The sequence below is a fragment of the Engystomops pustulosus genome, chromosome 1 (genome assembly GCF_040894005.1).
Source record: "Engystomops pustulosus chromosome 1, aEngPut4.maternal, whole genome shotgun sequence".
Lineage (NCBI taxonomy): Eukaryota > Metazoa > Chordata > Amphibia > Anura > Leptodactylidae > Engystomops > Engystomops pustulosus.
Genome location: NC_092411.1, coordinates 217513247 through 217538270, shown reverse-complemented (window position 1 = coordinate 217538270; position 25024 = coordinate 217513247). Strand labels below are relative to the sequence as shown.

General features: G+C 42.9%; 2 protein-coding genes and 1 non-coding gene across 6 annotated transcripts in view; 1 reads left to right on the top strand and 2 right to left on the bottom strand.

Annotated features, from left to right (window-relative positions):
* LOC140104563 (cilia- and flagella-associated protein 337-like) overlaps positions 1-767 on the top strand; it is a 46781-nt gene extending 46014 nt beyond the window's left edge. For all 3 annotated transcript variants that reach the window (XM_072128185.1, XM_072128257.1, XM_072128331.1), the window contains one exon: positions 423-767. In XM_072128185.1, the coding sequence (XP_071984286.1) occupies positions 423-585 (163 nt within the window). In that variant the 3' untranslated portion in view covers positions 586-767. The remainder of the gene's footprint in view (positions 1-422) is intronic.
* An 11286-nt stretch (positions 768-12053) lies between these two features.
* LOC140087549 (U6 spliceosomal RNA) lies at positions 12054-12160 on the bottom strand. The gene has a single exon (XR_011850012.1). It is a non-coding gene; the product is annotated as a U6 spliceosomal RNA (small nuclear RNA).
* Positions 12161-18882: 6722 nt separating this feature from the next.
* The window catches only part of INTU (inturned planar cell polarity protein), a 45068-nt gene continuing 38926 nt past the window's right edge, over positions 18883-25024 (bottom strand). For both annotated transcript variants that reach the window (XM_072119384.1, XM_072119385.1), the window contains exons 9-16: positions 23589-23642; positions 23212-23274; positions 22784-23002; positions 21767-22246; positions 21181-21281; positions 20600-20789; positions 19583-19719; positions 18883-19341 (exon numbers count right to left, since the gene is read on the bottom strand). In XM_072119384.1, the coding sequence (XP_071975485.1) occupies positions 19230-19341; positions 19583-19719; positions 20600-20789; positions 21181-21281; positions 21767-22246; positions 22784-23002; positions 23212-23274; positions 23589-23642 (1356 nt within the window). In that variant the 3' untranslated portion in view covers positions 18883-19229. The remainder of the gene's footprint in view (positions 19342-19582; positions 19720-20599; positions 20790-21180; positions 21282-21766; positions 22247-22783; positions 23003-23211; positions 23275-23588; positions 23643-25024) is intronic.

Genomic DNA, 25024 nt, shown 5'->3' with positions numbered 1-25024 from the left:
TTTAAGAAATATATGTGTTAGAAACATGTATTGGGTTCCATACTATTTCTAGAACAAAAGGTCTGCCAACCATAAGCCCCTGTAGGCTATTCTTGTACTGAAAACAACATTACTGGAAGGGACATTCATACTAATGTGGGTTTATTTAGGAGGATTTTTATCAATGGGAATCTGTCATAAGTGCCACATATTTTTGGGCACTCTAGCTTTATAACTCAGCAGTGGTGTAACTTACAGACTCCACGATTGGAGCAATAGACACTGCTCATTGATTTTAGGTGGATTTCTCTTTACATATTCGACCCTTTAGCCATTAGTCTCCTAAACAGCCATCGGAATAATAAAGGCAAACTCCAACTATGTATGTGATGGTAATGTTTTCCTTTTATAAAACTGCTTTATAAATCTGCTTTTACCAACAGAATAAAAATGATGAGTCCAAATCAAGTGGAGCTCCAGCAAGCCTGTGGGAAAATGAATACCTACAAATCATTACAAATATGTGATTTAGTATCAGTTTCAGCTGCCATCAGAAAGCCAAACCCAGCAGCAGAGCTGAATGATCCATATGACTTGGCTTTCTAACCCCAATACGCTTAGATGATCACTGTGATGACTCCTTGCACATTTACAGCCTATTTAATTCTAACTATAAACATTTTAAGAGCAAATGTAAATTATAGAACTTTGATGTTAAAAGACGATTCAAGGTCTATAATATCCTTAGGACCATTGATATGAGATTAAAGGTGGACTGACCCCTCCCCCCCCCCCCATCAACAGAATCCTACAGCCTCTAGGTACTAGAAATCCAGCTTCAAGGTGCTCAATTCTGGGAAATGCTGCTGAGTGCCTATTTAAATGAACTAGAGCAGAAATGCAGTTATCAGGGCCGATTCCTACAAAGAGAATGAGCTGGACTTCCACCGGCCTCTCTGGAGGCTGGTACAATCAGTTGATCAGCTGGATCTCAAGTATTGGGCTTCCATCAATCTTATATTGAGCTATCTATGAATACGTCAACTTGTTGTTGCTGTATGAATTTGTTTCCCTGTGTCATAAGAAACCTTTTGAAGAAACATGTCAGCAGAGATAACTCCAATAAACTACTACCAATCCTTTATTGAGAAGATTCATCAGCTTTAGAGCATGTTCCTTTTATTGCCTGCCCAGCATGGTGGTAGCACCTAGAAAAGTGGTGGCGAACCTTAGTCAAATAAATTAGATGTACAGAGACAGAGAGCCCGGTCAAGCTCTCTGAGTATCAGACTGTCTCCTCCAGTGTGATTGTCGTCCCTGTGTGCAGGTAATCTCTAACTGTCTCTCCTTGGTGCTCTGGTTATGTCACAGATCCCCTTCGGCGCTATTCCAGCTTATAATTATGCATGCCTCCTGTTCAGCGCTTTTCCTCCCCCTTTCCCATCGCTTCAGCTTCCGAGAGCCGGTGACGTCAACTGACTCTGTACTTCTTACACAGCTGCGCAAGAAGAACACAACGTGCATGCGCGAGAAGTACCGAGGACGGGAACTATGACGTTGCCAGAGCACGAACGCCTCATTATAACTTATACATTAGATTTTTGCTGAAAGTAAAAGGTATTCAAGAGATGTTGCAGGATCACCAGCACAGCATCAGCCAATAAGTACCATTAGGTTATATACATACTACCTTAGGCTATATTCACACTGCCGTTGCCCGCCCGTACCGTAGCATAGCGGGCAACAGCAGTGTACGGGGAGAGGAAGTAATGGTCGCACGGCGCCGTATTACGGCAAAAGATAGGACAGGTCCTATCTTTTTCCGGGTACGGAGCAGTACGGTGCCGCACGTGTGACATCACATGTGACTACAATCATGTAATCAGTAAGTGGGCCTGTATATAGGGCTACAGTTACTGTGCTGTATGGTGACAAGGTGTGGACCACACTCAACATAAACCAGGGGAAGCGAAGAAAAATGCAGCTTAGAAAAAAATATATAGACAAACATGTTAAAAGTAAAGGTTATAAGACCATCTCCAAGCAGCCTTAAGTTCATGTGACTACAGTTGCACATATTATTCATATATTCAAGATCTATAGGTCTGTAGCCAACCTACCTGGAGATGGCTGCAGAAGGACAATTGATGACAAATCAAAGAGATGAATAGTAACAAAAAAGCCCCAAAAACCTGAGATCAAAGTTGAACTTTAAGCTCAAGGAATGTCAGTGTCAGATTGCACAATCCGTCATTGTTTGAGCCATAGTGGACCTAATTGGAGACTACCAAGGAGGACACCGTTGCTGAAAACAAATCATTAAAAAGTAAGACTGGAATTTGCAAAACTACATGACGACAAGCCACAAAGCCTGGGAGAATGTCCTACGGACAGATGAAGTCCTACTTTTTCGCAGCACATATCAGTTCTATGTTGACAGAAAAATGAAGCATCTTGAAAAGAACACTGTCCCTACTATAATACATGGAGGAGGCTCTGTTGTTTCCTGGGGTTGCTTTGTGCTTTGCTGCATCCGGCACAGGGTGTCTTGAATCTGTGCAGGATACAATCAAATTGTAAGACTATCGAGGAGTTCTAGAGAGAAATGTGCTGCACAGTGTCAGAAAGTGTGGACTCAGTCACATGTCATGTGTCTTGCAACAGGATACCCAAAACAAGAATGTCTGAAAGGAAATCATTGTAGTTGCCTTCTATGAGCCTTAACCTAAAAACTATTGAGTATCTTTAGAAGGAGCTGAAACGTGTCATCTGGAAAAGGCCAAAGAAACTGGGGCAGTTTGCTGATGAGGAGTGGCCCAAAATACCTGCTGAGAGGGGAAGAAATCTCATTGACAGTTACAGAAGTTTGATTGCAGCGATTTCTCCAAAATGTGCAACAAAATGATAAGACAAAGGGTTATTTTTTTTTCTAATTCTGTTGTAGTAAGGTTTAAAATTAACATCTGCCTTTAATTTGTCCATTTTCATAGAAATTTAATTTATTTTTACTTTTGTCAGATTCAAATTATTTCTGTGACCATGGTGGGGTTTTCTTTCATTAAACGAGGGGTATCAACAATTTTGTCCATAAATATGCTAAATATTACAGGTGCTATGATAACGTTAGTTTACGGGTTAAATATAAATTGGAGATGTAATACACAGCTGCTTCCACTAGGTAGCACCAAAGTAGTGATTATGAATCCAACAACTAGGTAGTATTTGTAACAAATCCACAAAACGTCTGTTCAGAATTTTTTAAAACTCTTTTACTGTTCATACTTTTACAGATAAGATTAATCATATATTTTTTTTAAATTAGGGGACATCTACCACCAGGATGGAAGACTATGCAAATGAAGCCTGGAGCCTCTTAGACTCATTTGCATACAGTCTTTCAACCTGGTGGTAGAGGTCCTTTAACCCCTTAAGGACACAGCCATTTTACAGCTTAAAGGGAACCTGTCACCAGGAGACACATTTTTTTTTTTTAAACAAATTTTTTTAAATCAGGTAACTTTTATTAAAGCATATGTGTATTACAGTAGACATATACGAATGGCACCAGTTCAACTGTAAATATAAAGCATTAATTCTGAACATATGAACATTCCCCCCCTCCCCCCAACTCCCCCCTCCCAGGTCTGGCTGTACCATGTTCCTCAAGAGGTATTCCGTATTCTTATCTCCCAAAGAGCTATCTCCTTTCTAACCTCAGTTCACCTTTTCCCTCCCAATTTCATCTATCCTACAGGGCATACTCTTTGCCATCTCCGGATCAGATCTTCTGTTCCCATTCCTGGGCATTCCAGCCATTTTTTCCATTGTTTCCCGAACTTCTTAACTGCATCTCTCTTTAGATATACTCCCAATTCCATCTTAATTGTAGTATTCAGCGAGCTTTTGATTTCTGACATCCTCGGGGGATCAGCATCTAACCAGTGCCTTGCAATGGTCTTACGTACTTGGTACAACACCTTAGCCACTGCCGTCTGTTCTGCCCTAGTGACATCTACCTCACCCACGAATCCCAATACACACACTTTAGGATCTTGCTGAATTTGAACGCCATAAACCTTTTGTATTAACCGCTGGATCTCGTTCCACAACCCCCTTAACTCCGGGCATGTCCAGAACATATGTAGTATGTCCGCCCCCTCAGCTAGGCATCGTGGGCATTTTGAGTCTGCCTTCAATCCCATCTTATACAACACTAACGGGGTTCTATATGCCCTGTGTAAAAGAAAAAGTTGGGACCGCCTCTGTGCTACATTCAAGGATATTTTATGCAGCGATTCTAAAATCTCCTCCCATTCATCATCCGGCAATTCCCCGACCTCAAGGTCCCATTTCCTCTTTGTTGTGTTCATCAAATCACCCAGCCGTTTATCCAATATCGCCCCATACAGTATCGATATAAGGTTCCTCATATTCTGGGCTTGTACTACCCCTGTCATAACCCCCAGTGACGAAATCTCAATCTCCTCAGATCCAAACTGCGCCTGCAAGCCATGTCTCAACTGCAAATATTGATAAAACATACTCCTGGGCACCTCAAATTCCTCCTCCAGTTGACTAAAAGATTTAAGGTTGGATCCGTCGTATACCTGGCTTAAATATTTTACCCCCTTCTGTTTCCACCTTTGAGTATTATCCAGCATGTACACCTCCCCCAGATATGGATTATCCCATAGCGGAGTATATTTTGTCCAAGATCCTATCCCCATTATCTGTTTGTAGACCTTCCAGATTTTTTGCATCAATACTAGTGTTGGGTAACGACTCCCTTTATTCCCCAATTTACCTGCCTCTAATACAGCCACTGGATCCAACGCTCCCCCATAATGCCTAACTACCACCGGGCACCAGGACTCCTCACCCGGTCTCTCCCCTCCTCCGAAGTGCTGGCATTGGGCTGCCATATAATATGCCCACGCATCCGGGACTGCCAACCCCCCTCTATGCTTAGGTAGTTGCAATTTCTCTAATTTTATTCTAGGCACACCCTGCTTCCAAATTAAATCCCGAAACAGGCTATGAATCTTTTTGAACCAAACTTTCGGTATCCACACCGGAGCATTATGTAAAATATATAAAAATTGTGGCATTAAGATCATCTTAATTAAATTAGGCTCCAAATATAATGGAGGCAGCAGAGGAAATGCTGATAAGTGAAATGGATGCGGCTTCAAAGCATGGTGAAGTACTTATTATGGGGGACTTCAATTACCCAGATATTGACTGGGGGGCAGAAACATGCAGGTCCTTCAAAGGTAGCAGGTTCTTGTCAACAACAAAAGACAATTACCTGTCGCAACTAGTCCTGGAGCCAACAAGAGGGGGGGCACTGCTGGACCTTATCCTTACCAACAGACCTGATAGGATATCAAAACTACAGGTTGGGGGGAACCTGGGGAATAGTGATCATAATATCATTGATTTTGTATTACGCTTTACTAAGAGCGTTAGTGAAGGGGCAACCAACACTCTAAACTTCAGGAGGGCAAATTTTCAGCAACTAAGGGAAGACCTTAAAGGCATAGACTGGGATAATGCTCTCAAGGACAAAAGCCCCCCCCAAAAATGGGACTTTTTCTCATATATTCTGAAAAAGTCCTGTGAGAAACACATACCTTATGGGAAAAAGCATAAAAGGAACAAGAAAAACCCTATGTGGCTAACTAGTCTTGTAAGGAAAGCAATAAGCGAGAAAGATAAAGCGTTTAAGGTGCTAAAACGTGAAGGTAGCGATGAGGCATTACAGGATTATAGAGAGAAAAATAAATCCTGTAAAAAGCAGATAAAGGCCGCAAAAATAGAGACTGAGAGAAATATTGCCAGGGAGAGCAAAAATAATCCCAAATTATTTTTCAAGTATATAAATGATAAGAAACTAAAAACAGAGAGTGTGGGTCCCCTTAGAAATAACATGGGGGTCATGGTGGAAGGAGACGAGGAAAGGGCCAATCTACTGAATGTCGCCTTCTCAACTGTCTTTACCCAGGAAAATCCCCTGGTGGAAGACACAATGAGGAATAATGTTAATTCTTTTTATAATGTCAACAGTTTAACCCAGGAAGAGGTACGGCGCCGCCTCGCAACCACTAAGATAGATAAATCACCGGGGCCAGATGGCATACACCCCCGGGTTCTGCATGAATTATGTACGGTGATAGACAGACCGTTATTTTTAATATTTGAAGATTCACTGAGGACTGGTTATGTTCCACAGGAATGGCGCATAGCAAATGTGGTACCAATATACAAAAAAGGATCAAATAGCGATCCTGGAAACTACAGACCCGTAAGTCTAACTGCTGTGGTGGGGAAAATATTTGAGGGGTTTATTAGAGATGCTATCCTGGAGTATCTCACTGTGCACAACCTTATAACCCAGCGTCAGCATGGGTTTATGAGAGATCGGTCCTGTCAGACTAATCTGATTGGTTTCTACGAGGAGGTAAGTTCAAGACTGGATCTGGGGGACGCTGTGGATGTTGTATATCTGGACTTCTCAAAGGCATTTGACACCGTGCCACATAAAAGGTTGGTATATAAAATGAGACTGCTGGGAATAGGAGAAAATCTGTGTATCTGGGTAAGTAATTGGCTTAGTGATAGAAAACAGAGGGTGGTCATTAATGGCACATTCTCAGATTGGGTTGATGTTACCAGTGGAGTGCCACAGGGGTCAGTATTGGGGCCACTTCTTTTTAATATTTTTATTAATGACCTTGTAGTGGGTTTACACAGTCAAGTTTCAATATTTGCAGATGATACTAAGCTGTGTAAAGTAATAAATACTGAGGTCGATAGTTTAGCATTACAGAGGGATTTGTGGAAGCTTGAGGGATGGGCAGAGAAATGGTTGATGAGGTTTAATGTAGATAAATGTAAAGTTATGCACTTGGGCCATGGAAACAAAAAGTATAATTATGTTCTAAACGGTCAATTACTTAGTAAAACTGAAGCTGAAAAGGACTTGGGCGTATTGGTGGATGGTAAACTTAATTTTAGTGACCAGAGCCAGGCGGCTGCTGCTAAAGCAAATAAAATAATGGGATGTATCAAGAGAGGAATAGATTCTCATGATAAAGACATAGTTTTGCCCTTATACAAATCCCTGGTCAGACCACACATGGAATATTGTGTACAGTTTTGGGCACCAGTGTATAAAAAGGATATAATAGAGCTGGAACGGGTGCAGAGGAGAGCAACCAGGATTATTAGGGGAATGGGGGGATTAGAATACACTGACAGATTACAAAATTTGGGATTATTCAGTTTAGAAAAAAGACGGCTGAGGGGAGACCTCATTACAATGTACAAATACCTGAACGGACAGTACAAGGATCTCTCCAAAGATCTTTTTATACCTAGGCCTGTGACCAGGACAAGGGGGCATCCTCTACGCCTAGAGGAGAGGCGATTTTACCATCACCATAGACAAAGGTTCTTTACTGTAAGAGCAGTGAGACTGTGGAACTCTCTGCCGCAGGAGGTTGTTATGGCCGACTCTATGTACATGTTCAAGAGAGGCCTGGATGACTTTCTGGAGAGAAAAAATATCACGGGTTATGGGGATAAAACATTTATTTAATTCTTGAAGTTTGGACTTGATGGACTTGCGTCTCCTTCCAGCCTTATATACTATGATACTATGAAATTTGCCCGACCTAGGGCCGATATAGGTAATTTATTCCATACCTGGACCCTAGAGCGTGCCTCCTTTAGCAGTGGCACTAAATTCAACTCAACGTAATCCGGTACGTTCCTAGTAACCCGGATTCCCAAATATTTAAATTCCTCCACCACTGGAATTTCCCCCACCTGCAACAGTTCCGGACAGTTGCTGGACAGAGGAAGCAACGCCGACTTCGGCCAATTAATCCGGATACCGGAGAAACTCCCAAAGTGCTCCAGCACCTCCATTATTATTGGCATTGCAGTCTGCGCCTCCGCCAAGAATAAAAGGACATCGTCCGCATACAGTGCAATCCTTTCTTCCCCCCCTGTATAACTGAACCCTTTCAAGGCCGGATGTTGTCGGACTATACAAGCCAGGGGCTCCATAGCGAGAGCAAACAAAAGGGGTGACAGGGGGCACCCCTGCCTTGTACCTCTCTGTAACTGAAACTGTTCCGAGACCCCCCCGTTCGCCCTCACATTCGCCACCGGTGATTTATATAGCAACCGGACCCACTGTATGAAATTGGGACCAAACCCTAGCTTTTCTAATACTGCCCATAAATATTCCCATTCTATACTATCAAAAGCCTTGGCGGCATCTAATGACACCACCGCAGCTCTATCCTTATCACCCTCAACAGCCTGTAAATTCAAAAATAATCTCCGGAGATTTAACGCCGTTGATTTGGAGGGAATAAACCCTGACTGATCCCTGTGTACCACAGACCCTACTACTATACCCAACCTGTTCGCCAGTACCTTGGCTAGCAATTTAACATCTGCCGTCAAAAGAGAGATCGGCCTGTATGATTCTGGCAGTTTTGTATCCTTTCCCTCTTTAAGGAGCATCACTATCAGTGCCTCATAACAGGAGGCTGGCAGGCTACCCTGCTCCATACTGTCTTTCAGCGTTTCTAACCATTGCGGTAGTAGTATCTCCCCAAACTCCTTAAACACTTCTATGGGGAGGCCATCCATTCCTGGCGCCTTGTCATTGGCCATACTCCCCATTGCCTGTTCCAACTCCTCTAGAGTTATTGGGCTTTCCAACATTTCCCTTGCCTCTGCATTTAGCCTGGGCATGCGCACCTCTCCCAGATAAGAGTCCAGTTGTTCCCTAGAATAATTAGCCCGGGAAGAATACAGTTGTTTATAATAAGTACACAGTACCTCTAATATCCCTTCCGCATTTGTCACTTCCCTCCCTTCAACATTCTGTAATGCATATATATATGAGTTAGTTCTCCGGGCATTTGCCATCCTAGCTAACAATTTCCCCGTTTGTTCCCCCTCGGCATAGAATTGTTCTTTTAGAAACATAAGCTTGTTCTCTGCCTGTTCCAGCATATGCTCTTTCAACTGTTTTTGCGCTGCTATCCACCTCTCCTCCGTCTCTCGTGTGCCACTGCGAACATGCCGTTCCTCTGCTTCCCTCACTCTATACTGTAGCTCCACTCCAATCCCTCTAGATTTAGTTTTAACCTTTTTTATTTCTCTCGCCAAAGCCCCTTGCAGGAACATTTTCATGGCATCCCATAAAACCACTCTAGACACAGATCCCTCATTATATTCCAGATATTCCTTCAAGCGGTCCTTAACCGTCATCCCATCTATCAACCGCAGCCAAAACGCATTCATGCGCCACCCACCCTTAATACGTCCCCTCCCCCCACAGTTTACTGTCAGTAAGATAGGGGAGTGATCCGACAAAGCCCGTGGCAGGTACTGAACGTCCACCACAGCTGATATTGCCCTATCCGTACCCAAAACCATATCTATACGAGATAAGGAGCCATATGTAGATGAAACACATGAAAATTGGCGTACTTCTTCATTACGCTCCCTCCACAGGTCATGAAGGCCTATTTCTTCACACCACTTCCCCAGGGATGTTAAATTGTTCGTTCCTCCACCCCCTCCATTATTTAATCTGTCCTTCCCTTCGCATAGTACTTTATTAAAATCCCCCATAATTAGCCAGGGTACATCCGGCAACACTTCTAGTTTCTTCAGCAGCTCTCGCAACGGCACACAAGAATACGGCGGTGGAATATATAATACCACCACTACGCATTCCCAATGGTATACTCGGCAATGTACCACCACAAACCTCCCTTCTGAATCAGAATAGGAAGAATAAAGTATAAACGGAAGTGATTTAGCTATCAACAAGCTTACCCCCCTAGAATATGTAGTATGGAAAGCGTGGAAACTATGCCCCACCCACGCCCTATGCAAGGATACCGTATCTCTTGTCAAGTGGGTTTCCTGCAATCCTACCATCGTTGCAGCATTATTCCTTATATAGTCAAATATGGCCCTCCTTTTCTTAGAGCATCCCATGCCCCGGACATTCCAGGACAACCCCTTAAAGCTCTCCGCCATCATACCACATTGCCCAACTACTCCCCTCTCTATTTCCCTTAAGTGAATAGCTCCTGCTCCACCTGTCCAGCCAGACCAACCTCGAGCCCTCCCCCCCATCCCAACCCTCCAACTCCCCCAACGTAAACATTTCTTCCCTCCAAAGAGGAACGGGGCAAACATTTAGCATCCTAGCACATATATGCATGGTACATTGATATCCCAATCCCAGCACACTTTTCCTCCACATTCTCCCAGAGAGTGTGTATTCCTTCCCAAACACTCCGCCGCCTCTGTTGTTATACATTGCCGCTCCGCCACCTCGCCACATTCTATGTAGCTCCCACCTGCGCTACTACCAGGGCAGCAGCATCCCTTAGACATATTGACCAGGCAACTAACAAAGGTCCCCCCCCTCCCCATGTTAAGACATTAAACTTATAACAAGGATATATAGAAAACTCTTAGCAAAGTTCACTTCAGTGGACTTCCATTCCGCCTCTTGCAGCCCGAACAGCCGGTCAGTCCCCTCCTGGGTCTTCAGGACGTCCCCTCAATCGGGCCTCATGAGTGTCCAGCCACTGTAACGCCGCTCTTGGTGTATCAAAAAAATGAGTGGTTCCAAGGGCCACTACTCGCAACCTTGCCGGATACAACATAGAATATACAACATCCAAAGCCCTCAGTCGCCGTTTAATGTCCAAGAATTGCATCCGCTTCTTTTGGACTTCAGCTGAAAAATCTTGATAGAAGGCCACTCTTACTCCATTTACCAGGATATCATTCCTATCTCGTGCCATACGTAAGATCCGGTCCCGGTCTTTAAAATGCAGCAGCTTGATGAGTACAGGTCGCGGCGGTCTGCCAGGCTGTAGTGGTCTTGTAGGTACCCTATGGGCCCGTTCTACCGCAAATAGGGGAGTTAAGTTCTCTCTTCCAAAGGTCTCCCCAAGCCACTTTTCAAAATACTCATCCGGGTTCTGACCTTCTACCTTCTCCGGCATTCCAACTATCCTCACATTGTTGCGGCGCAACCGATTTTCCAGATCATCAGCTTTTGCTTGTAAGGCTATCACGGCCTGGGATTGCTCTCTTACTTCCTGCCGCAAAGGGGGTATTACTCCCTCCACCTCTCCAATTCTGGCCTCCACCACAGTTGTTCTTTCTGCAACTTTATGGATATCTTGCCGCATCAGCAGAATGTCCTCTTTCAGGCTATCCACGCGGCCTGTCAATTTCAGCAGTGTAGATGTATTATGTTGCACTGCCCTAAGGATATCTGCTAATGTGGGTTCAGCCTCAATATCAGAATCTTGGGGATCATCTTCCTCTTCCTGCCCTTCTGTGGGTGCTTTCCCTGCATCCTCCTCCTCCTCCTCTGACAGTGAGTCCTGCAGGACTTCATATCTGGAGCCTGGAGACTTACTTGGGGTCCCTTTTTGGGACATGCTGCTGCTGCCACCCCTTCTCTTCTCCGTTCCTGGAGTAGCCCGTGCGAAGCCGCTCAATCTGGCAGCGGTCTCCGCCCGCAGTGGCCGCTCCATGCGCTCCCCCTGTGTGTTCCGGGCGCCATCTTGGGAGCTGCGCTCCACGTGCTTCTCCCCGGGCTTGTTGCGCCTGCCGCCCGGCATTGTGTGATTAGAGCGGTCTGTCGCTTCACTGCCGCGGCTCTCCCCGATGTCACAGACGCTTCTCCGGGTCCTGGCACGTTACAGGTGAGTGCCACAGGATAGTATCAGGATTCGGGTAGCGGAGCTCTGGCGCCGTGCTGCCTACTCCATTCCCCGCTAGGCCACGCCCCCTTAAACAAATTTTTTATTGAGTTTAAACATAAATAATACATACATCTGAGCATGGTTCCTGTACAGGAGCCATACCCTGAAATCTTAAAACATAACGGATAGAATAGGGGTGGGGTTAGGGAAGGACATTGGAAAAGTTTACAGAATAGGAAAGGTTATAAACATAACATTTAAATTTAGTCATCACTGGTAGCAAGTTAGTATGGATGCTTAATCAGAAAAAATATGGAACGCTTCACGAATTTGCGTGTCATCCTTGCGCAGGGGCCATGCTAATCTTCTCCGTATCATTCGAATTTTATTATATGAGCTGCCGAAGCGAGCACCAGGAGACCCATTTTTAGCACTCCCCCAGTACCCACAGAGCGTATGAAAAATTGGTTTTACAGAAAAAAAGCTATGTTATATTGTACCTTTCATTAGCATCTGCTGTGTGACTAGGCAGTTGCCAATTGGCAGGGGCTCCAAAGGAGCAGTCCCCCCCACCCTTGGGAAACATGTGACCTTTTCAAATATATGAATAACTCCCCACACTCGGGATTGGCTGTAGAGGAGCTGAGGGCGTCACTAAGCCAAGTGATGGGTGTTTTCATATATTTGAAAAGGTCACATGGAGTAGCTGTTTCCCAAGGGTGGGGGGGAACTGTTCCTTTCCAGCCCCTCCCAATAGGCAACTGCCTAGTCACACAGCAGATGCTAATGAAAGGTACAATATAACATCTTTTTTTCTGTAAAACCAATTTTTAATACAAAAACACTTTGGCAGCGTATGTACTATGCTCTGTGGGGACTGGGGGAGTGCTAAAAATGGGTCTCCTGGTGACAGGTTCCCTTTAAGGCTCAGATCCATTTTTTGTATTCTGACTTGCGTCACTTTATATGGTTATAACTTTTGAACTCTGTTACTTATCAACGCGATTCTGAGATTGTTTTAGTGGTAAAAGTTGGCTTATAAGTTTTACGTTTATTTACAAAAAAAAAGAAAAAATTATGACTCTTTGAAAAATTTGCCATTTTCGAAATTCGAAATCATCGCGTTTTCAGGTATATAGATTTACCACCTAAATAAGTTGCTGAATAACATTTCCCATATGTCTACTTTACATTTTCATCATATTTTAATAAAAATTTCTGGATAATTTATTTTGATGTCACGCGGCTTACAAATAGAGTATCGATTTTCCGTATTTTCAGAATTGACTATTTTGGCGATAAATACTGTTTTGAATAAAATTTTATATATTTAGCATCAAAACCCCCTATATAATCAACCCATTTTTAAATCTGCACCCCTCAAACTATCAGAAACAGTTTTTAGGAAGATTATTAACCACTTGAGATCTTCATAGTAATTGAATCAAAATGGAGGTGAAATTTAGAATGGTCCAATAGTGTTGGTTTACACATTTCCAAAAGATAAAAAGAGAAAACCCATCTTAAAATTTGTTCTGCAATTTCTCCCGAGTGCAGAGACCCCCCACATGTGGCCGTTACTTGTTTTATGGGCGCACAGCGATGCGCAGAAGGGTAGGAGCGCCCTGCAGCTGCCAGGATTTTAGTTTCCTCATTGGCCCATTTTGTAGGCTACAACATTTTCGCTTTTTTGTTATTGGGGCCATGTGACAGTATTTATTTTGCAGGACGGGATGCTTTTCCCAGTTTTACCATTTTGGGGTTGGTATCCCCTATGGTTGAAAATTTATGAAATTTTTTTGAGGTCAAGAGTAGAAAAGCATCAATTCTCTATTGGATCATTTACTTTTTTTTTCTGTTCACCGTATAGCCTAATAATCATGTTATCTGTATTCCATGGGTCAATACGATTAAGGGATAGCACACTTGAATATTTTTGAATATTTTTTCTTGCCATATATATCCCTATTGTGGGGAAAAATCTATCATTTTTACATTGCAACCTTCCAAGTGGCATAACATTTTTACATTTTTGGCTACAGAGCGGGTTTATAGGTTGTTTTTTGCAGGACATGTTGTACTTTGCTACAGTGTCATTCTGGAGTACATATGTTTTGTTGATCACTTTTTATTGCATTTTTTGTGGCAAGTTTTTAAAGGTTTTTTTATGATATTCATTGTACGGGTTCAATAATTATTTAATTTTATTCTAGGGATTGTTACGTACGCGGTGATACTATATATGTGGGGTTTGTGTTATGATTTAGACTTTTTTTTAGAATTAAATGTCTCTGTAGATGTTATGTGGCTTATGGACATTTTTATTGATTTATTACTTTAGTTGCAGGGTGTCAGCTGTGTGACTCTATGCATATGCATAGGCTGACACTGTGCCTTTAAGATGACGCCAGGAAAGGCAGCTGATCGGACCCCAGGGGTGCTATAACAACGATCAGGCCCCTGAAAGCGGCGGGGGGAAAGACCAGACCCCCAAAGGTAAGTTAAATGCCGCAGCATTTAAGGGGTTAAACACCCGAGATCGGAGCCCACTCCGACCACAAGTGTTACCCGGGGATGTCAGTGGAAGATTACCGCTCACACACCGCGACCCCCGATGACGGCTCGGCCTTGGTCCAGAGCCGAACCGGCATCGGCTCAGCGGCGTACCTGTACGGCGCTGATTGCTAATCGCGGGAGGCAGCGCCGAGATGTACGGCGTGGAGCGCTAAGGGGTTAAGGGATGGTCGGGAAAAAAAAAACATATGTGGCAAAGCGTCTGTATCCACAAAAATGAGTACATTTGACATTAATATGTCATCCAGTACATGTCCTGGAAAAAATCTTTACTGATGTTTACTTGATTTTTTTTTTTGTTTGCTTCCTTCACCCAAAAAATAAAAAAGCAATGACCCTTCATGGCCATGTTGTATTCACTTTATGCCAGGTCACATTTGTTTAGAATGTTAGGAAATGATTAGTGTAACTTTCATTATTTCCTATCTCCAGAAGTCCAGTTCTTTCATTGGTGCTTCATACTGGAGCAATGAGGACTCCAATAATATATGTACTAGATAGGGATTGGCTGTAGAAATAAGCGGACCTGATGGTCAGTTTTGGCTGCGTAATCAGGTCATATTGCTGAACAGCCAATCCGGCAATATGTCTGAGTCATGTGGCCGAACCCGAACATCTCTTACTGGCTGTAGCAGTCACATATCCATGAGGCAGTAAGTACCGACATCAGTGAGGAACTGGAAAATCTCTACACAGAGGAATAGAAGGATTGGTAAAGTATTAAATGGCTGTTAAACCCCTTAAGTCCTGCATTTGAAAGTGCTGGACCTACACATGGAGCTAGGATCATGCTGACCATGTCCAGCAGACAACTTGGGAATCCCTTCTATGCACTGAATATACAAACCATCGGATTGTGTTTCATCAGAAACTGCTCTCCCAGGGAAAATGCTGAACTAGTAAATATGGAGAAGGTTCTCAAACAGTAAAATGTGATCCAGCGCATCATACAACCAGCTAAATATATCTTATGTTGTCCTCAAATCAGTAATTTGTGGGAAGGAAAATACATAACTGGACCAGGGGCAGAGCCAAAAATCTGAAATTGCTCTGCACATCTGCTGGAGCTGAAGACGTGGATCAGCCAAGAAGAAATCCCTTTATTAAAAGAGGGAATAAAATGCTCGGTTCACATAGTTCCTGCAAGAATCGCAAAAAAAAAATATTCGATCAGCTCAAATGTTTCTGACCACAATTGTAAGTCTCCTCTCAATTTTATTGCCTCTATGAAGAGTGTAAAAGAAGATGCTATAGAAGAGTCTGTATACATATATGTGGCACAATTATACAACATTCTTCATCGAAAAGAGAGTCAACCATAACAAATTATAGAATATTAAATATGTTATGTGTGCAAAAGACAACGGCCCAGATATATTAATGTGCGTGCGCCAGTTTTCTGTCTACCGTATATACTCGGGTATAAGCCAACCAGAGTATAAGCCGAGGTACCTGGTTTTACCACCATAAACTAGGAAAACCTATTGACAAGAGTATAAGCCGACGGTTTGAAATGCATTGGTCACAGTCTACCAGTATATAGCCAGCAAGCCCCCTATTATATAGCCTGCCTGCCCCCTGTAGTATATAGCCTGCCAGCCCCCTCTACTATTTAGCCTGCCAGCCCCCTTAAGTATATAGCCAGCCCCCCCTTTAGCATATATTGCCTGGCAGCCACTGTAGGGTATAGCTTGCCGGTTAAAAAAACCTGACTACTCACCATTCCGATGGCCGGCAGCTCCTGTTCATCTTCATCCCGCAGGTCCATGCCTCTTCTGTCTTCATGTGTGATGGCACAAGGTCCACCACAGCTCCGACATGAAGACAGAAGAGGCTCTGCCCACGGAGCTGTAGGAATGGTGAGTAGTCAGTTTATTATTTTTGTATACCCAAGTATAAACCGAGTGGGGAATTTTCAGCCCAAAAATGCAACAATTATAATTGCCATTTGAGTTGCGTCACACACGGCATAATGAAAGTGCACCAAAAGAAAAAATTCCAACTTTATCCACACTTGGCAGCGCCGATTGCTCCAGATAACTGAACACCGTGAGTCAGTATTGGATTATCTGCCGCACCCTGCACGTTCAGGAGGCAAACTGCAATAAGGCAGCTTGCATCACTTTTTTTTGTTTTATAGGAGACATACCTTTACTATCTTCTGCTTAGCCAATAAAGGTGTCATTTCTGTAAAGGAAATCTACCATTAAAATCAAGCATGATAAACCAAGGACATTTACTCATAGGCACCGTGACTGGGGTGATCTTCTATATTTGTTATCCATGGCCTCCTTCCTTTTGAAAGTATGCTAATGATCTATTACCAGAGCCACTTTGTGCTGTATCTTCACAGGTTGATACACTTCCTCACTCCCACTGTGTGTGATTACAGCAGGCAGAGGGAGGGGGGAATTCTGAGGGAGCAGAGGGGGAGACAGTGTAACAGTCTGTGAAACTGCAGCACTGAGGGGCTCTGGTAACTCCCCCAGGAGCCCTTCAGGCTCATTAGCATAATTTTTAAAGTTGATTTTAGAATGAAGGAGGCCATGGAAAACGAATATAAAAAGGTTACCACAGTCACAGCTCCTGGATCTGTAAGTGGTGCTGAATTATTATGCTTCATTTTGATGGTAGATTTCCTTTAACCTTTGTGTCTTTTTTTATTTTAAGCTCACATCTTAAAAGGGGTGTTTTGGTTATAACCAATGAATATGTAAAGTGTCGATAGCTAGATCAAACCTTTGGGGCTTCTACTGTGTGTCATAATGGGTGTCCCATGTCCCCTGCAGCCAGGAGTAGTTGAACTGAGCTGTAGTATTGTATTGTGTGACTTTCCATCTCTATGTGACTGGAAGATATAGATGCAGTATCTAATGACTTGTACCCTTCTCATAGATGTTTTGAAAATTATTTATTTTTACAAGCAGATTATTGTATATAGCCTTGTCTTTAATGGCAGTTAGAGAACACGGAAGAAGAAAAGTAAGACAGACAGGATCACAGTGGAGTCTTGCTGGGCCATGGACAGTCTGGCATGGGGTGGGGAATGAGGGGCTGCATGGAACTGTCAGGCCACTGTGTGAAATAGATGGAAGTGGTTACAATAGTTGGTTTGTGGACACACATGGAATAAACTCGCATAGGAACTTTGGCTGCCAGTAATTACCGGTAAATGGATTTTGTAGGCCAAAATGATTAATGCCTGATATATCACCAATAGTTGATTTACATGATGGACGAAAGTGAAAGCGGATCACTCCTTCCATAATGTACGGCATCCGGCCTCACTTGCTTAGCTGGAGGCCAATACACTACAGTCGGATTGTCTGCCTTCAGCTCCATTTGTAGTGTCAAACAGCTGAATGGTGGGGGTGCATCCCCAATGATACACGATTACCGTATATACCGGCGTATAAGACGACTTTTGAAGACAGGAAAATCTTCTGTCTTCTCTGGGGTCGTCTTATACGCCGGTAATCGTCTTATACGGCGGGTCCCGGTGCATGGAGAAGGCTCACGGGCTGAGCCCTCTCCATAGCTGGTAAGTCTTTGCTGCATATTGCAGCAAAGGCTTACCGGTAACACCCGTGATCGGTGCTAGCACCGATCGCGGGTGTCTGCACAGCGATGGCTGCCGGCAGCCTCAAAAAGACATCGGGGTGCATACTCACCCTCCGTTGGCCCCAATGTCCGCGCGGCTCTTCTTCCGCGCAGTCTTCTTTCTTCTGCTGGGCGCCGCCATGCTTTTCCCCGGGGCGGCGCCTAGTATGACGTCAGCAGCGGCGCGTCATACTAGGCGCCGTCCAGGGGAGAACAATGGCAGCGCCCGGCACGAAGTTAGTGAAGCCAGAAGACGGGCGCCAAAGCCAGAAGGGGACCCACGCGGACATTGGGGGAGCAGCGCTGCAGGTCAGGGCCACCGGAGGGTGAGTATATAAGTTTATTATTTTCTATTAATGCTGGGCTGGCTGTATACTACTGGGGGCAGTGCTGTATACTACGGGGGGCAGTGCTGTATACTACGGGGGGCAGTGCTGTATACTACTGGGGGCAGTGCTGTATACTACTGGGGGCAGTGCTGTATACTACTGGGGGCAGTGCTGTATACTACGGGGGGCAGTGCTGTATACTACTGGGGGCAGTGCTGTATACTACTGGGGGCAGTGCTGTATACTACTGGGGGCTGTGCTGTAATGGTAATGTTGTTGTTGTATGCCTTATGTTTATGAGCGACAGTTTTCCTGCTATATACCTGCATGTCATAAGAATTTAAATTAAAAAAAGGACCATGTTAAATTCAAATCTGTTTTTTTTTTTAAATTTTTACCGGTGTTTTGTATGCGTTGGAAAAGGGGTAGTCTTATACGGCGAATATATCTTAAACTCTATATTTTAAACAGGAAAGTAGGGGGGTCGTCTTATACACCGGAATATACGGTAATACGCATGCAGCATGTCAATTATTGCTGTGGGTTTTCACCTCTAATGCAATGGATGAAAGATGCACAGGTCTGGGCAGACATATCAGTAACATCTACACAGACTCCACATGAAGTTAGAATTCAAGTGCAAACGTTTATTTTATGATGATGTAAGTTTTCAAGTAGAAAATAACCAGCAATCGTCTGTATGTTTAGTCAGTAACAAATATCCATTATAAATGAGAGTCATAAAATAACATTACAAAATATATTTCATATATATATTCATTTTAAATATATATATATATATATTTTTTTAAAAGAAGCAAAATGTTATCAGGTCAACTATAAAAAGACTTTTGTAAAATTGTAGGAAACACCGGTAAAAAAAGAATAGGGTCACAAGTGCAAGCAGAAGGCAAACTGCATGGAGCATATCAAGTGCTAATGAAGACATTGTAGTGGAAATCCCGGCTTGTGGCCATCGCTAAAGTGGCATCCCAAAAGACAGCTTGAAGGCCAGCTCCACAGCAACCTCTGCCACCGAGTCATGGAAACAGACATAGAACTCCTGAGGCTGCGGCTGCAGAAACAGTCTCCTGGAGGAAGAAGGAGCAGCTGTAATATAGCATGTGATGGACATAAGTTATTTGCCATATCCGCAGGTTCATTGCTCTGTACCACATCACTAACACCGCGCTATTACACATATTCTACGGTCTACATAGCAACCTGCTGCTTTTTAGTGATCACTTCTCAAGCTTGGCTATTGTGCATGAAATTATTTCAAAATGCAAAATTCTAGCTTTTACATAGTGCAAAAAAAATACGGCTTCTTACCCTATTACCCAATAAGACATTTTGGGAGGCGACTTCTTCTGGTCAGTCCAGTTCTCAGGAGAACATTCAAATAAAACCCCATGTTCCTTTACAGGACCAAGCCCTGCGAAGTCCCTGCACGTGGAATCACTCTGTCTCTGCAGGAATGGGAGGTTTTCATAGGAAGCAATATTAATATAGTAACAATAATCTTCATAAGCCTACAATGGGAGCTCTGTGAGATATCTACTTTAAACATCAGCCACAATAAGAAAAATACTCTTGTATATAATGTCAAACATGGTTTCCTGCAGCAATAAGATTACAGAGAAGGAAGCCATAACTTCTCCAGTCCCCTGTATGGTACCTCCCCAGGTCTCGGGTTTCTGGTCCCTCTTTACATAAAGGAAATATTTCTAGATCCATTACATACTGAAACAGACCTTTTCTGTGCGACACGATGGAACAGGAGAATGATAGTGAGGCGTATACCTTCTTTTGTGTTTTTACGATTTAAACCTTAAACTGATGTGCTGTATTACCCCATCAAAAAATGAAGGGTCAACTTCAATCTATTTTATTTAAAATCAACAACTTTTACCAGGGATTGGTGGGGGGGGGGACCTGTTGTGTTTTTTTTCTTAGTGTTGTAAACTGAAAAAGTATTGAGGGAGGTTAATAAAAAAGATCTGATTTAAAACTAAAATCAACTTTGAAGAATGACTAAAAGTACCATTTGTTAATAATCACCTCTCTAAGTTTTCTGAAGACCCTTTAATGGATGAAAATTGAAATTATATTGGTTGCTATAGGCAGCTAGTAGAAACACAGAGATCCAGCACCAGGGAAGGGTCTTTTCTTCATGTACCTTTATTAGTAATCCATTAAAATGTCCACGTACAATGCTGGCAGCTAGTAATGGATTACTAATAAGCTGGTTGTTTAACAGCTCAATAGCCCCGTATACCACTAATATCCCAAACATGAAACTTATTGTATTATTAAATGAAATAAACACAAGTGATACTTTATCTATACCTCTTCCACAAGTGTCTGGTGGAACACCGAGCGTATGGACAGGCAACAGCGGTGGAAGTTCTGGATCAGCAGGGGGTGAATGCTGCCGCTCAGGTCCTCCACCTCCCTGTGTGTTGGGGAGATGAAGACTCCCTGCACCGTCTCCAAGTATATGTAATGAAACAGTGTATTCTCTGACCCTGAGGTTAATCTGGAAAATAGAATAATAAGAAATGAAGCTGTGTGATATTATTAAATTAGAATGCAAAAAGAAATGTAATTAAGATCATGTCTTACACAACAGAACAATTGCCTACCAAGGTCAATACTTTATGGAAGTACTTTAAGTCCAGCCTGCCATGCCAGGGCTGGCCTACATGGAGAGGTGAGGTGGGGAGAGCTTGACTTTAGCCCTGAGCTTGACTATATAGAAGCAATTTACATTTCACTTTAAACATGATGTTCTGGAAGTTGCCACCACGCTGGGCCATGAAAGAAACATGATCCAGGAGGCGTTTAGCTTATTGAACTAAAAAAAAACATTACCAGTATGTTGTCAATGTCTGCTGACAGGTTCTCTTACTTCACAGTAAATCACTTACTTCACAGTTTTGTATACATCTTCCGCCTCTCTCTCGGAAAGACTTCTTCTCAGGCTTCCCAAATTAAAGGGATTCGGAAGTGTGTATTTTTTCTTGCCAATCTGAAAACACAATACAGCTGCAATTGTAGAATTAAATGTAATGTGTAACAATCATAGTAAAAGTATTGTGAAAGATGTCAGACAGGTTTCTAAAGCGGATAGAATATACTGGAAAGAGTAAGGTATATCCAATAGGAACAAAGAATGGGTATGGAGTAGTGAAATGAGCAGGTTAGGAATTATAACAATTAGGTTCAGTATATATCACTGCAGCAGATTTACTCATCCAATCTTCTATTTGGTTAGTTTAAATATGTAAGCACAACTCATTTTTGCCAAACTTTACATAACCTATTGATTGCTATAAGCCACACCTTACTGAACAAGGTGCAGAAAATGGCTAAGACACTTAATAAAAAGGTCCAAAGTATATACAACAGTGTTTTGGGTGTCAGTCAACAAAGAATTGTGGCACATTTAGGCTAATAAATTCTACCCAATATGTAACAAAGTGCACCAAGCTCTCGATTATGATGAATGCATACCTTAAGAACACTCCCACTCCCTCCACTTCCTTCTGAGCCTCCTGAGCCTTGCGATTCTCTCCTTCCAACTTTCCTGGTCAATTCTGGAGTGGAATGGAACCCAACACCCACGGTTTCTCCTACACCTTCGCTACCATTATCAGATCCTCCACTACTCCGAGTAGGGCTTGGCCTACGAGTTCTCAGAGAAGTCTGGTTATCGGAAATCAGAGCCTTCTTGGGAGTCTGAAGTTTACTCATCATAACAGAATTTACAACACTCTGGAACTTGTCCCGTGCAGAAGGAAGGAACCAATCAGCACAGGATAAGCAGGGGTTTGGGGAAGTGTGCAGCCTTTCTTCTATACTCGTGTCCAGCATTTCCAGCTGAAGGAGACAAGCTTTCAGCTGGTCTACATATATGTAGTCGGGCCCCGGGTTTCCAACCGCTTTAGATGTACAGCCACCAGCTTCTAGTAATGTGCACAGCATGAAGTGTTTCTGTAAAGGGAATCACGAGATATGAAAACTTATACAAACAAGAAGCCCACATGTGTGACAGCAGGAATATTTATTGTATGTGGCTGAATCACTGAAATAGCGAGTGACAAGATGCTTTATTTACTTAGGAGATAATTCAAGTTATAATGCATAATGTGTAGGTCTAGAGTATAAAAAACACCAGCAATTTGGATGGCAATTGCCCCATTGTAGGGGGGAAATTTCAAATACCAGCATTTATGCTTGGACCAACTTCCTATCTTCACTTATCCAGTACCTATAATTTGTAAAAGTTATACGGTAAGAGGTCTGAAATCTTTCATTCAGATCCTCAGTCCTGCCCTCACCATTACACTGCACCTATGCCTGTCTATACAACACTGTGTGCACATCATCCAACCACAAACTCACCTGGAGGTCAATATACAGGCAGCAAAAGTCATAAGTTAAATAAAAAGATATTCTACTGACACAAATTCTAAGCAAAATGATTGATTAATGGGAGGGAGGTACAGCCGTACCTGGGGAAATGCTTACCAGGCCGACGATGAGGAGGAAGTATCTGGCCTCAGGTGGACTGTATTCATCTCTGCTTGGTGATCTATCCTTTACTAGATGATAGCCAGGAAACACCTCCCTCCATATCACAAGCTGCCCAATCCGCTCTGATGCCAGAGACAGTAAGTAATAGTGTCGACAATAAAGGGCGACATCGATCAGGTCTTCTTTGGGTAGGTGATTTGCCAGCAGATAACCCTAAATGAGTAAAACAGATTTATTAGAAAAATATACTAATAACCCTGAATGCCTAAAGAATCTCCACCACTACCTAACTGATTCATTTAATTTGGACTCCTTTAAAAGATTAGTGAACCTGAGACAACCAAGGAGTGATCCATACTGGTGTACGATGCAATGACTGTGATATACGATTGGCTGTTCTGTTCTGGCTTCTCATAGTTTACCTTGTAAAACAGACAAGTCCCCAGAATCATGTACAGGCGTCTCGTCTCATAGTAATCTTCAGACTGCAATGGGAGAACACATTCAGTAAAGTTTTTACAGTCTAAAAAAAAAGTGTACTAAAAACATTAAAACAGCAAAAATGCCATGTTCAACAAATAACGAAAGAGACAGGAATATGGCTTTGTGTCATGTACTGACTCTGCTCTTTTCAATACAGTAAAATATACAGTAGGTTGAATGTAAACCTAGGACCATATTCAATACATGCGCGCACACACCAAGTACCTTCATAACAGTTATGAATAGTAGGAAGTGGACATCAGTTTGTAGTATCTATTGTGTTAGGATAATTTCTTTTACAAGGTAAACCACTTACCAGTTCTGCAAAATCCAGGGCTTCTAAATCACTCAGTATTGTATCAATCTCTGTCTGAAATGTTAAAAAGAAGTAATGTGGTGATACAATTTATACAGTTTTCATTCTGATATCTGCCAAAGAGCTAGAGCATGGAGGGTTTCATTGATGACAAAAAGGCAGCAATGTCCTGAGCCACCCCACTGATCATGCATCACACAGGCATCATATACAACCTACACGTTCTCTACTTTCCATTCCCAGGCACGTGAAACATGTTCCCGCTGACCCCCACGCTTTCTACGACTGCTAGATTATCCAGAGAAATGTGACTTCCTGTACAACACAATCACATACAGCTTAGAAATGAATGAGAAAATTCTACACGTTGCTTGGGTCAGATTAATAATGAGAAAAGATTAGTTGCCCTGCTGTCTCCTAGAAACATTATACTCTGACCTGCAAGTGATGTCAGGGACTCTATATTCAGAGAATTAGGAGTGAGAAATCTCTAGGTTCTTGGAAAGTTATTACTTTCCATTGCAGTCGCTGAGACTCAACTCCCACACAATAACTTTTACTTAAATGTGAATTAAGGTGTCTATAGCAATGACAAAAACATCTTACCGACTTTTTATAGTCGCCAAAAGTATTTTATGTACCTCTAACTACATGGACTATCTGCACATGGCTGTGACCTACTAAGAGAAATGGTCTTCATACACAGTAGGGCACATTTACTAAGGGCTTTGCGATGCATTTTAGTCGGACTGTGCCCGTTCTCCCATGTTAAAATGGCCTGCACATGTATTTCAGTAGCGGGTGCGTTGCGATTTTGACGTAGCTGCGCAGGCTTCCCTGCAACATAATTTAGGAGGCGTGCCAGTGGATGATCCGACTGACTTTCAAATTGTGTCACAAGCCCTAGCACTTAGATGAACCGCTAAAAAGATGGTGAACTCTGTTGGACTTGAGCGGGGAAGCAACACATCCGTTTTATCAGGCGAACGATCTTAGTGAATTGCAGAACAGGGGACGGGGTAAGTAAATGTGCCCCAGTATTTACCTGGTGGGTCTTCCTACCATTGCTTTGGAAATGGAGGCAATTTTGGTGGAGTCTTAGTTGTGACAAAATGGATTCCACATACTAAACATATAATGAAGTAAACATTTTTTTGGAAAATTTCCTTTACACGTCTATTCCTGATGTAAGGATTTAGACCAGGGGTGAGCAACATTTATTGTCCTACTGCTCAATTTTAACTGCTTACCGACATGTGACGTAATAGTACGTCACACGCCGGCTGCTGCTGTATGGAGAGGGCTCATGGGCTGAGCCCTCTTCATGCAATGAGGGCGTTTGCTGCATATTGCCATCACACTCATGCAGAGAAGCTATTAACCTTTAGTGCTCACACAGCACAGGCTATACACTTCATGTTCATATTTTACTTTGA